This window comes from Coregonus clupeaformis, chromosome 35, assembly GCF_020615455.1.
Source record: "Coregonus clupeaformis isolate EN_2021a chromosome 35, ASM2061545v1, whole genome shotgun sequence".
NCBI lineage: Eukaryota > Metazoa > Chordata > Actinopteri > Salmoniformes > Salmonidae > Coregonus > Coregonus clupeaformis.
In genome coordinates this window covers 19026809-19039078 of record NC_059226.1, presented here as the reverse complement: position 1 = coordinate 19039078, position 12270 = coordinate 19026809, and the positions used below count along the sequence as shown (strand labels likewise).

Sequence of the window (12270 nt, the reverse complement as noted above, 5' to 3'; positions counted from 1 at the left end):
AACAAAACACAAACCTCTCCGGAACAAGATCCCACAAGTGCAAAACAGGCTGCCTAAGTATGGTTCCCAATCAGAGACAACAAGCCACAGCTGCCTCTGATTGGGAACCACCCCGGCCAACATAGAAACACATGAACTAGAACAAGAACATAGAACACTAAACATAGAAACTAACACCCTGGCTCAACATATAAGAGTCCCCAGAGCCAGGGCGTGACACAAATATATTGTAAAAGTCACCTTGTCCAAGAGAGATTTACATGGTTATCAAAACGTCATGCCAGGTTTCTAAAATTCCCTATGGGAAAAATGAATGTTGGAAAAACGATTGGAACCATTTCCCTGTTTGACCGCTAGGTTTTATGGGTATTATGACACCTCCACTGTGGGGCTCTATTCCCAGTTATAGAACATGTATAGCCAAAACTCTCTTCTGACTAAACCATGTGGTATTTTATTTGAAATTACAGATTTGATGAAATGAATTACACAAGTGACTGGAGCTTTAAACTTGACTTTGCACTTAATCTGTGCCAGTTTGTGCCATTGTGTGCATGTTTGGCTCCTTCCCCTGCCTCCCCTCTAAGAGTCCCTAACATGGGGGCGGGGTCTGCCAGGCTCTGCCTAGCCACTAGGGGTGGAGATGGGCTTGGGGTTTTTATACCCTCAGGCTGGGCAGGGGAAGGGGGTGGAGCCCCAGGAGCAGGGGGAGCAGGGGGCGAGTTGGGGTGGGGGCCGGCTGTAGGAAAGGAAAAGTTTACTGGGTGGTATCACAGGGAGTGCCGTCATTTGAGTCAGGGCACACATGCTTCAGCAGTAAGAGGCTCCACTCCCGTTGGCTGGCCAGCATCCCAGGGCAGACGCACAGAGAGAGAGAGAGAGAGAGAGAGAGAGAGAGAGAGAGAGAAATACTGAGAGGACTAAGAGTAAGAGAGAGAGGAGGAAAAGAAAGACAGCAAGTAGACTAGAAAGTGGGAAGAGGAAAAGCGCCAAAGAAGTGGAAGAGTAAGTGTCCCTTCATAGAAAGGAAAAGTATTTGGATTTGACTTTTGGTCAGGGTGGCACCTTAAGGTTAGTTTTCCCGGAAGTGTATTTATATCCTGAGTGATCGTGAGAGCTGAGCGGTGTGTGTTTGGACTTGACAGCCATGGCGGATCCAGCAGGCTTGCAGCAGGAGCGAGTGGCTCTGACCGAGGTGTCTGACGACGACGAGGAGGTGTCCCTGGTGGCCGCAGCGGTCCAGCCCGCCACCGACAGCGATGAAGACGACGTTTCAGAAGAAGTGGACCTGGTGCTGGCCACGACCTCAGGCACCAAGAGTGATGCGCAGGTAAACGGGGTCATGGTGCTGACCCTGCTAGACAAGATCATCGGGGTGGTGGACCAGATCCAGCAGACCCAGAACGGGCTGGAGGCCAGACAGCAGGACATGGATAAATCTGTGTCTTGCATCCAGGGAGAGCTGGCCAAGCTGTCCAAGAGCCACACTGGCACGGCCAACACCGTCGACAAGATGCTGCACAAGGTGCGCAAGGTCAGCGTCAACGTGAAGATGGTCCGCACCAACCTGGAGAAGCAGGCGGGCCAGATCAAGAAGCTGGAAAGCAATGAGAACGAGCTGCTCAAGAGACGGCACTTCAAAGTCCTCATCTACCAGGTGAGAGTGGGAAACTGAGAGGTGTGTGTTCATACATGTTTGTCAACAGGCTCTGAGGCCAGGCTGAATACATGTGTGCTATCTTTATTTGACCAGTTTGCTACAGCAGGAATAATCCTGCAGCAACAGGAAATGTGAATTATTATGTGGATTATAATTAATGGACATTTATGTAGGGGTTGATACATTTTTAGTTAGGATAAATCAAGTCTGACATTTTTAAAGTGTAAATTACAAACCTTAGAAGCCTTTTTAAACCTTGAATACAATACAATTTTCATTTTCTGCTGCACAGGAAAATTCTCTGCGGCAACAGAGTCATCAAATTAAGGTAGCATATATGTAGTTTAGTCATGCTTGTCCATGAAAGTTATTAGGAAGTGTTAGCAGTGTATCAGTGTTTGAGTGTATCAAAGGATGGATACACAGCCACATGTGTATGGTAGAGTGTAACAGTGGGTTGCAGTAGCTGCTTCAGATGTGATGTGGGAAAACCTTGTAGAGGACCACTAGATTCCACCACAGGGCTGGGTGCATTCTCCGTGATGCATGGGAAAATCATGAGCTGGTGCGAAATACACTCTGAACTTTATTATAACGTTACAGTTTTAACATTCTCTCACCAGAGTGAGTAGCTCCTCACTCTGGGCTGAGTTGACCCTAAACGGGTATGCTCTAGCTGGTATACTTGGCCAATGCTATTAGGCCTCAGGCTTTCCATGACTGATGAGTTATTTAGACCAGTGAGGTATTTAGACCAGTGAGGTATTTAGACCAGTGAGTTATTTAGACCAGTGAGGTATTTAGACCAGTGTTTCTCAGCTCCGGACCTCGAGGACCCCCAACCGTACACATTTCTGCTGTAGCCCCAGACAAAAAGACCAGATTCAACTCATTCGAGGGCTTGATGATTAGTTGACAAGTTGAATCATGTGTGCTTGTCTGGGGCAATAATACAAATGTTTAAGGGGGTACTCGAGGACTGGAGTTGAGAAACACTGATTTAGACTACAGGAGAGGAAGCTCTTGCTTGAGAGCCGAATGCTGATGCAATTGTGTAATTTATAATTTGAGATGCGTGTTTAACTTATACTTTCTTGTAAAACACAATGTCAAAGATTTCAACATTGGAGTTACATGCATCTATCTCAACTTAGGATTCAGACCTTTCTGAAAAACTACACACACTGTCTACCAACAGGAAATTATATTGCACAGATTGGCTATCCATGTTAAGTGTATTAGTTAGTAATGATACCCATCTTGTCCTGGAAGACTATAGTCCCACTGGGCACATACTGGTTGAATCAACGTTGTATCCACATCAAAATTACGTTGAACCAATGTGGAATAGACGTTGAATTGACATCTGTGCCCAGTGCAGTAGTTTGATAGAAGAATGATACATAGGGTGAGGAATGAGTTCATTGACCTTTCCCAGACCACAGTGTCTCATGGTTGACCAATGTGGCTAATGCTATATAAAGCAGCCAGACCTGTGGTATGAAATCATAAGATTTTATTTTATATTTATTTATAGGGGACAATGCACATTAATCAACATCAATATTACAATAATGCAACATCCATGTAAATGTGCCGGGGTTAGCCAAAAGCTCATTTGCACCCATAGTCCCAGGGCAGGTAAGGGCAATTACACAGCCACAATACAAATACACACTAAAACAATGCAAAATACAAATACATTACATCCAATAATATATAATTCTAACAACAACAACTTCTTCGTAATAAAAACACTGTTGTCTTACATATGAGGAACCACAGATAACTCATGTGCACAGGTTTGGATAGATTTGAGCCATGTTTTCAATTTAAATGTAAAAGTACAATAATCAGTGCAGCTTTTCAAGTCCATGGGCATTACATTCAAGTATATTGTAGCTCTAACAGAGAAGGCCGATTGACAGAATTTGCTGTGTCAAAAAGAGACAACGCAATCCCCTCTAGTTACTGCCCTTGTTATCCTGCAGGTGCTTTCCTTGAGCATGATATACCGGCATAAGGGTGGAGGGGCAAGGCCATGCAGGACCTTAAAGACAAGGCTTGCATCTACATACTGCTTAAAGCTATCCAGACTGAATAAATTATGTTTGTGAATGATGTGACAATGGTGGTAACTGTTTGGTTTGTTATCAAAAATCTTAAGTGTTTGTTTGTAGAGTGATTCAATTGGTTTCAGAATAGTAGCTCCTGCTTGTGACCAGCATGTGAGGCAATATCTCAGATATGAGAAGATCATAGCATGCATATATAGTTTGGCGGCCTCCGGAAGAATGTAAGGTTTGCATAAACCTAAAGTTGGATAATCCAAACTTGACCGTGTTTACCACCTTCTTCACATGTTTCTTAAATTTCAAGTTGGAATCCAAAATGACGCCGAGATACCTGAAGTTAGACACAACTTTCAGATTCTCCCCATTAACAAGAACAGCTCGTTGGGAAGAATCAATTAATTTTTTAGAGAAGTACATACAAACAGTCTTGTCGATATTTAAATGCAAACAAGAATCAGTCATCCATTTAGAAATGTGTACCATAGCTTCAGTTAACTTGTTAACAACTTGTTGTCTGTTTTTTGAGTGTACATACAGGACTGTATCATCTGCATACATCTGCATGTTAACTTGTGGGCAAGCAAGTGTGAGATCATTTATATGGATGGTAAACAGAAGGGGGCCTAATATTGACCCTTGTGGGACCCCAATGTTATAGTAAAGAGAGTCTGACTGAGTGTCCCCCAGACGAACCCTTTGACTTCTGTTTGTCAGATAGGAATACATCCAACTAATGGCTTCAGTGGACACATAAAGGGAGGATAGTTTGGATAGGAGGACCTCATGATTCACAATATCAAAGGCCTTTTTAAGATCCAAAAAGACTGTGCCGACTTCACCACCTATATCCAGTTTAGATTTAATGTACTCCAGAAAATAGCAATTGGCTGTTTCGGTAGAATGGTTAGTTCTGAATCCAAATTGCATTTGATGTATGGAGTTTCCCTGATTGAGTTGATCAGTCAGATGATCAGACACCCATCTTTCAGCTACTTTTGATAAGACTGGAAGAATGCTTATAGGTCGGTCATTTTCCACCAGTGTTGGGTCACCAGATTTTAAAACCGGTATCACTGAAGCAGACTTCCAAGCATTGGGGAAAATTCCATAGTTGATGGACAGATTAACTAGATGTACAATAGGGGCAATCAGATAATATTTGTGTCTCTTCAGGAATACAGACCAAACACATCTTTTGTTCTTGAGCTCCTGAAGAAGCTAATAATACTGTCCACTGCTGACACTGAGATTTCAGGAATTCTAAATATTGGTTTATTATTATCCATGTGAGTGAGAACTGTGGTCTTGGTCGAACATCTTTGAGCCAGTTCCCTGACAGAGTCAACAAAAAAATTGTTAAAGGTGGTGGATATAAAATTGGAGTCTTCAATTAGAATCCCATTAACCTTTAACGCAGGATGTTTTTTGGACTTTTCAGCTCCTCTCCCTGTTAGTTTGTTGAGAGTTTCCAAATGTCTTTGCCATTTCCTTTTGCTTCCTTGCTCACACTGAGGAAGAACTCTGCTTTTGCTTTTTCTAAATTCCTTACCACCTTATTTCTCAGTGATGTAAATATACAGTTGAAGTCGGAAGTTTACATACACTTAGGTTGGAATCATTAAAACTTGTTTTTCAACCACTCCACAAATTTCTTGTTAACAAATTATAGTTTTGGCAAGTCGGTTAGGACATCTACTTTGTGCATGACACAAGTAAGTAAGTAAGTAAGTAAGTAAGAGAAATAACAAAGATAGAGTAAACGACACGAAGCTAAACAATCACACACAACATCATCCAGAACAGTCCAGGGCTAAATAGTGGTGGTGATGAGATGATGAGGTGCAGGTGCGCTGGAGGTGATTAGGGTGCGTTGGGTTTCCATTTCGGTGTTGCTGACCGGTGGCTCAGTAGACCGGCGAATCAGAGCACCAGAGGGGAGCAACGGGAGGAGATGTGACAGTACCCCCCCCCCCCCAGGACGCCGGCCAGGAGGACGACCCCAAGGACAAGGAGCGGGCCAGTCAGGGCGGCGACGCTGGAAGTCCAGAATTAGGTTGGGGTCCAGAACGTCCCCAGCCGGAACCCAGCTCCTCTCCTCAGGACCATACCCCTCCCAGTCCCCCACGAAACCTGGAGTCCAGCAGGTCCCTCACTGCATACGCCGGACTCCCGTCAATGTCTAGGGGCGGAGGAGGCATACCCCGGGGGACAGCATCCGCCAGAGGACCAGGAACCACCGGCCTGAGGAGAGACACATGAAAAGTGGGTGAAACACGGTAGTGAGGGGGAAGGAGCAGCCGGTATGATACCTTATTTATCTGCCGGAGGACCTTAAACAGCCCCACAAACCGGTGACTCAGTTTCTTGCAGGCAGGCGGAGAAGGAGTTTTTTGTGGACAGCCAGACACGATCCCCAGGCTGGAATACAGGGGCCTCACTGCTGTGGCGGTCGGCTTGGTCCTTCTGCCGACGAATGTCCCTCTGGAGATGGACATGGGCGGCGTCCCAGACCTGTCCGTCCCTGTGGAACCACTCGTCGACAGCGGGCGCATCGGTCTGGCTGGGTGTCCAAGGGGCCAGGGCCGGCTGGTACCCCAGGATGCACTGGAAGGAAGGGAGTGAGCCCCGTGGAGGAGTGAACGAGGGAGTTCTGGGCATATTCTGCCCAGGGAAGAAACCTTGCCCACTTACCCTGCCGGTCCTGACAGTGGCAACGAAGAAACCTCCCCAGCTCCTGGTTCATGCGCTCCACCTGCCCATTCGACTGAGGCCTATACCCGGAAGTGAGGCTGGCCGTGGCCCTGATCTTCTCCAGGAAAGCCTTCCACACTCGGGAGTTGAATTGGGGGCCACGGTCCGAGACGATGTCCTCCGGAAGTCGATAATGCCGGAAGACCTGTTGGAACAGGACCTCAGCGACCTGGAAAGCAGAAGGAAGACCAGTTAGTGGCAAAAAACGGCATGATTTGGAGAACCGATCTACAACCACCATGACTGTGGTGAAGCCGTCAGGACGTGGAAGGCAGGTGACAAAGTCTATGGACAGGTGTGACCAAGGTCGCTGAGGCACTGGGAGAGGAACTAGTTTGCCTTCCAGGGCGTTCCGAGGTGTCTTTCTTTGGGCACATACGGAACAGGAGTTGACGTAGCAGGAGACATACGAAGCCAAGGTGGGCCACCAGTATTTTTGAGCTAGAGAATGCAGGGTGTGCGTAATACCAGAGTGCCCTGCCGTAAGGGTGGTGTGCGCCCAGATAAGCAGGTGGTCACGGACACTGGTGGGTACATACAAGCGCCCCGGAGGGGCGTTGGCAGGCGCTGGGTCCTCCTGAGCCGCCAAGTGGATGTCTTCGTCCACATCCCAAATGACAGGAGCAACGATGAGAGAAGAGGGCAGGATAGGACCCACCAGATCCTTCCTTTCTCCGGTATGGTGCATCCTGGAGAGTGCGTCGGCCTTCACATTCTGGGATCCTTGGCGGTAGGACAGAATGAATTGGAAGCGAGTGAGAAATTGGGCCCACCTGGCTTGACGAGAGTTCATCCGTTTCGCTGCCCGTATGTGCTCCAAATTCCGGTAGTCAGTAAGAATCCGGAATGGATGGACTGCACCCTCCAGCCAGTGTCTCCATTCCTCCAGAGCGAGGACCACCGCCAACAGCTCCCTGTCTCCAACTCCATAGTTCCTCTCTGCGGGGGTAAGCATTTTAGAGAAAAAGGCACAGGGATACATTTTCTCTGGCTTACCGTGCCGCTGGGAGAGGTCCGCACCCATGCCCTCCTCCGAGGCGTCCACCTCCAGGATGAAAGGACGAGATGGATCTGGATGTTTTAGGATGGGCACTGTGGTGAACCTCTCCTTCAGCCTCTTGAAAGCAGCATCAGTCTCAGGGTTCCAGGCCAGCTTCTGAGGCCCACCCTTAAGGAGAGAGGTGAGCGGGGCGGCTATGGAGCTGAAGGACCTGATGAAACGCCGGTAGAAATTAGCGAAGCCCAGGAAGCTCTGCATGCCCTTGATGGTGGTGGGAACTGGCCATGACCTTACGGCATCCGTCTTGACTCCTTCCATGAACACCCCCTGAGGACTGATCCGGTATCCCAGGAAGGAGATGGCCAGTTGGTGGAATTCGCATTTCTCCCCCTTCACCAACAGGCTGTGTATCCGGAGGCGGAGTAGGACAGCTCGGACGTCCCTGACGTGCTCCTCGAACGTAGCTGAGTAGATCAGGATATCGTCGATGTACACCACCACCTGTCTACTCAGCATGTCCCGGAACACGTCATTGACGAAGGACTGGAACACAGAAGGTGCGTTGGCGAGGCCGTAGGGCATGACGCAGTATTCATAGTGGCCTGAGGTAGTGCTGAATGCCATCTTCCACTCATCTCCCTCCCGTATTCGGATCAGGTTGTAGGCACTCCTCAGGTCCAACTTGGTAAAGTACCGGGCCCCTCGCAGCTGCTCGATGGCCGATGGAACCAGAGGGAGGGGGTACCGGTACTTGGTGGTGACTGCCCCCTGTAGTCAATGCACGGTCTCAGTCCTCCATTTTTTTGGGCCACGAAGAAGAAGCTGGCGGAGGCAGGAGAGGTAGAGCGTCTGATGAACCCCTGTTTCAGGGTCTCCGCCACATACTTCTCCATGGCCTCAGTCTCCGCCATGGAAAGGGGGTAAATGCGACTCTTCGGGGGGTGTTGTCCCTCCAGCAGGTCAATGGCGCAGTCCCAGGGCCTGTGAGGAGGGAGACACATAGCCTTTAATGAAGAGAAGACATCGGAAAGATCTGTGTACTCATGTGGAATGTTGGGCTGGAGGGCGGACTCTGGACTCTCCACTGACGTGGAACAACAAACCACCGGCAGGCAGGTCTTTCGGCATGAGGTGGACCAGGCTGTGATCCTCTTGGTGCTCCAATTGATGGTGGGGTTGTGTAGTCTGAGCCAGGGCAATCCCAAGACGATCCGGTGAAGGGGTGACGTGACGATGTGGAATGACAGCTCTTCGTGGTGCTCCGGTAGTGTGGGAATGGTGATGGTGAAGGGGAGAGTGACGTGCGTAATGGTGCCTGATCCAAGGTGTTTATTGTCCAGTGAGGTGACATGTAGCGGAGATGGCAGTGGCACGGTGGGCAACCCCAAATCAGAGACCAGCTCCCTATCTATAAGGTTCTCCATTGATCCGGAATCTATCATTGCGGTAGAAATGGAAGAGAAGGAATAACCAGTCACCGTTATGGGAACTAAAAACAATGGTTTTGTGATAGGAGTAGACGTAACACTCACGGAGCGGTGACGGGAGTCATACCGCCTAGATAGGGAGCCACCAGGAGATCTGTGGTCCGTGGTGGTGTAGGGGGTGCTGCCCACCTCCATGGGTGAGGACTCGGTGCAGGGCGACTTCCATAGCTCAGATGGGGTGAGCGTCGAGGCTCCGGGAGGTGTTGGGAACACCGTCTCTCTCTCAACATGTCGTCAAGATGGATGGACGTGGTGATGAGGGTATCAAGGTCCAGCTCGTCGTCCCGACATGCGAGTTCGTTCTTGATGTCCTCCCGTAAGCCTCTCCTGAAGGCCGTACGCAGAGCACGCTCATTCCAGCCGGAAGACGCCACCACTGTGCGAAAGCTCAGAGCGTACTCGGACGCAGGCCCCTCTCTCTGTTGTAGATGGAGGAGACGCTCACCCCCGTCCTTTCCCTCCGTGGGATGATCAAACACTGCCATGAACCTAGCGAGGAAGATGGGGTAGGGAAGTGCCACTGCCTCCTCTCCTTCCCAGACTGCCGTGGCCCAATCCAGCCCCTTTCCTTTAAGAAGTGAAATCAACAGCGCTATCCTGGTTTGGTCAGATGGATATGCCCCAGGCTGACGCGCCAGATAAAGCGAAACCTGTAGCAGGAAGCCGCTACATTTAATAGTTTTACCGTCATAGCACTCCGGTAGGGCGAGGGTTCCTGCAGGAGTGGGTGATAGCACGGGAACAGGTGTATTGGGGGCACTCGCCGCTCCCTGAGGTGGAAGCGGAGCGCTGGGCAGATTATGCAGAATTTGGAGCACTTCCTGCATGGCGGCGTTCAACTGGGCAAGCTGCTGCTGGTGCTGGTCGAGGCACTGGGAAACTCCTGCTGCATCCATTTTCATTTGGTGTGTGATTCTGTGACACGTACTGAGTATACGAAGAGGCAGGACGCAGACGCAGGAATTAACAAGGTTTACTTAACAATGAACAAAAGAAATAACAAAGATAGAGTAAACGACACAAAGTTGAACAATCACACACAACATCATCCAGAACAGTCCAGGGCTAAATAGGGGTGGTGATGAGATGATGAGGTGCAGGTGCGCTGGAGGTGATTATGGGTGCGTTGGGTTTCCATTCCGGTGTTGCCGAGGTGGTGCGCTCAGACCGGTGGCTCAGTAGACCGGCGAATCAGAGCGCCGGAGGGGAGCAACGGGAGGAGACGTGACAGTGGGAAGCTTGTGGAAGACTACCCGAAACGTTTGACCCAAGTTAAACAATTTAAAGTCAATGCTACCAAATACTAATTGAGTGTATGTAAACTTCTGACTCACTTGGAATGTGATGAAAGAAATAAAAGCTTAAATAAATAATTCTCTCTACTATTATTCTGACCTTTCACATTCTTAAAATAAAGTGGTGATCCTAACTGACCTAAGACAGGGAATTTTTACTAGGATTAAATGTCAGGAATTGTGAAAACTGAGTTTAAATATATTTGGCTAAGGTGTATGTAAACTTCCGACTTCAACTGTACGTCTGTCATCATTCTGACCAGACTTCAGTGCTTTTTTAAAGGAAAGATCCTGTTCTCGCATCTGTCTCCAGAGGTCCTCATTGAGCCATGGTAGAGATGTTTTTTTGTCTTGGTTTACGTTGAAAATTCCTGGTAAAAGAGGTATCCACTTTGTCAATAGCTGACAGAAACGTTCTGTATCTAGACTCTGGATCTTCATTGCTTAACAGATCAGACCAGTCAATTTGACTTATTGCTGCATCGTAGTTACTCTGCTCACTTTTCAGGATTTTTTTTATCATACTGTTACACATTAATATGGTTCTTAAATCTCTTTTTAGTGAGCTTTCTAACCACCAATGTAACATTGTGGTCAGATATGCCAGTTAGTAAGTTAATGGACTTAGTTATTTGATCAGGTCTGTTAGTAAACACCAGATCAATTTAAGTCTGGGATGTCTGTGTTACTCTGGTTGGTCCTTGTATTAGATGAGTCAGGTTGAAATAGTCTGTGATCTCTGAGTTTTTCCTGCAAGTTTTGTTTTCCCAGTTTATATTGAAATCGCCCATGAAGATTATCTCCTTCTTATGATCACATTCTTTAAGCATGGTATTAGATGGGGATAAAACGAGATATCAGATGTTGGTGGTCGATATAATCCAATAATAGTGAGAGACATATGAGGGGAGAGGAAGACATTCAGCCCCAGACATTCAAGGTCATTGGCATTTTTCCATATGATACGATTGCATTTAAAGTTATCTTTCATATACATAAGCAATCCAACCCTCTCCCCTGTCCCTCCTGAATATGGAATATCCAGGGACATTAAAGGCAGAAATAGGAGAAGATTTTTTCAGCCATGTCTCAGAGAAACATAAGAAATCAAGATTAGAGTAATTCAATAAATGTTATACCTGTTCATTCTTAGAAATAATGCTTTGAATATTCAGATGACCTCCTAATATTCTTCTAGGCTTGGAACAAGGGTCCCAGAGCATTTTAGCCTGATTAACGGTTTGAAAAAGTTTCATCGTACAATATTTTCTAATACAGTGGCTTGCGAAAGTATTCACCCCCCTTCGTATTTTTCCTATTATGTTACCTTACAACCTGGAATTAAAATAGATTTGTTTGTATAATTTGATTTACACAACATGCCTACCACTTTGAAGATGCAAAATATGTTTTATTGTGAAACAAACAAGAAATAAGACAAAAAAAACAGAAAACTTGAGCGTGCAAGTACTTTGTAGAGCCACCTTTTGCAGCAATTACAGCTGCAAGTCTCTTGGGGGTATGTCTCTATAAGCTTGGCACATCTAGCCACTGGGATTTCTGCCCATTCTTCAAGGTAAAACTGCTCCAGCTCCTTCAAGTTGGATGGGTTCTGCTGTTGTACAGCAATCTTTAAGTCATACCACATATTCTCAATTGGATTGAGGTCTGGGCTTTGACTAGGCCATTCCAAGACATTTAAATGTTTCCCCTTAAACCACTCAAGTGTTGCTTTAGCAGTATGCTTAGGGTCATTGTCCTGCTGGAAGGTGAACCTCCGTCCCAGTCTCAAATCTCTGGAAAACTGAAACAGGTTTCCCTCAAGAATTTCCCTGTATTTAGCGCCATCCATCATTCCTTCAATTCTGACCAGTTTCCCAGTCCCTGCCGATGAAAAACATCCCCACAGCATGATGCTGCCACCACCATGCTTCGCTGTGGGGATGGTGTTCTCGGGGTGATGAGAGGTGTTGGGTTTGCGGCAGACATAGTGTTTTTCTTG

At 47.3% G+C, this 12270-nt stretch overlaps 1 protein-coding gene across 1 annotated transcript in view; it reads left to right on the top strand.

Annotated features, from left to right (window-relative positions):
* Positions 1 to 789: 789 nt before the first annotated feature.
* LOC121550545 (caveolae-associated protein 1-like) overlaps positions 790 to 12270 on the top strand; it is a 47549-nt gene continuing 36068 nt past the window's right edge. The window contains exon 1 of the mRNA XM_041862849.2: positions 790 to 1657. Coding sequence (XP_041718783.1) covers positions 1148 to 1657 — 510 coding nt within the window. The 5' untranslated portion in view covers positions 790 to 1147. The remainder of the gene's footprint in view (positions 1658 to 12270) is intronic.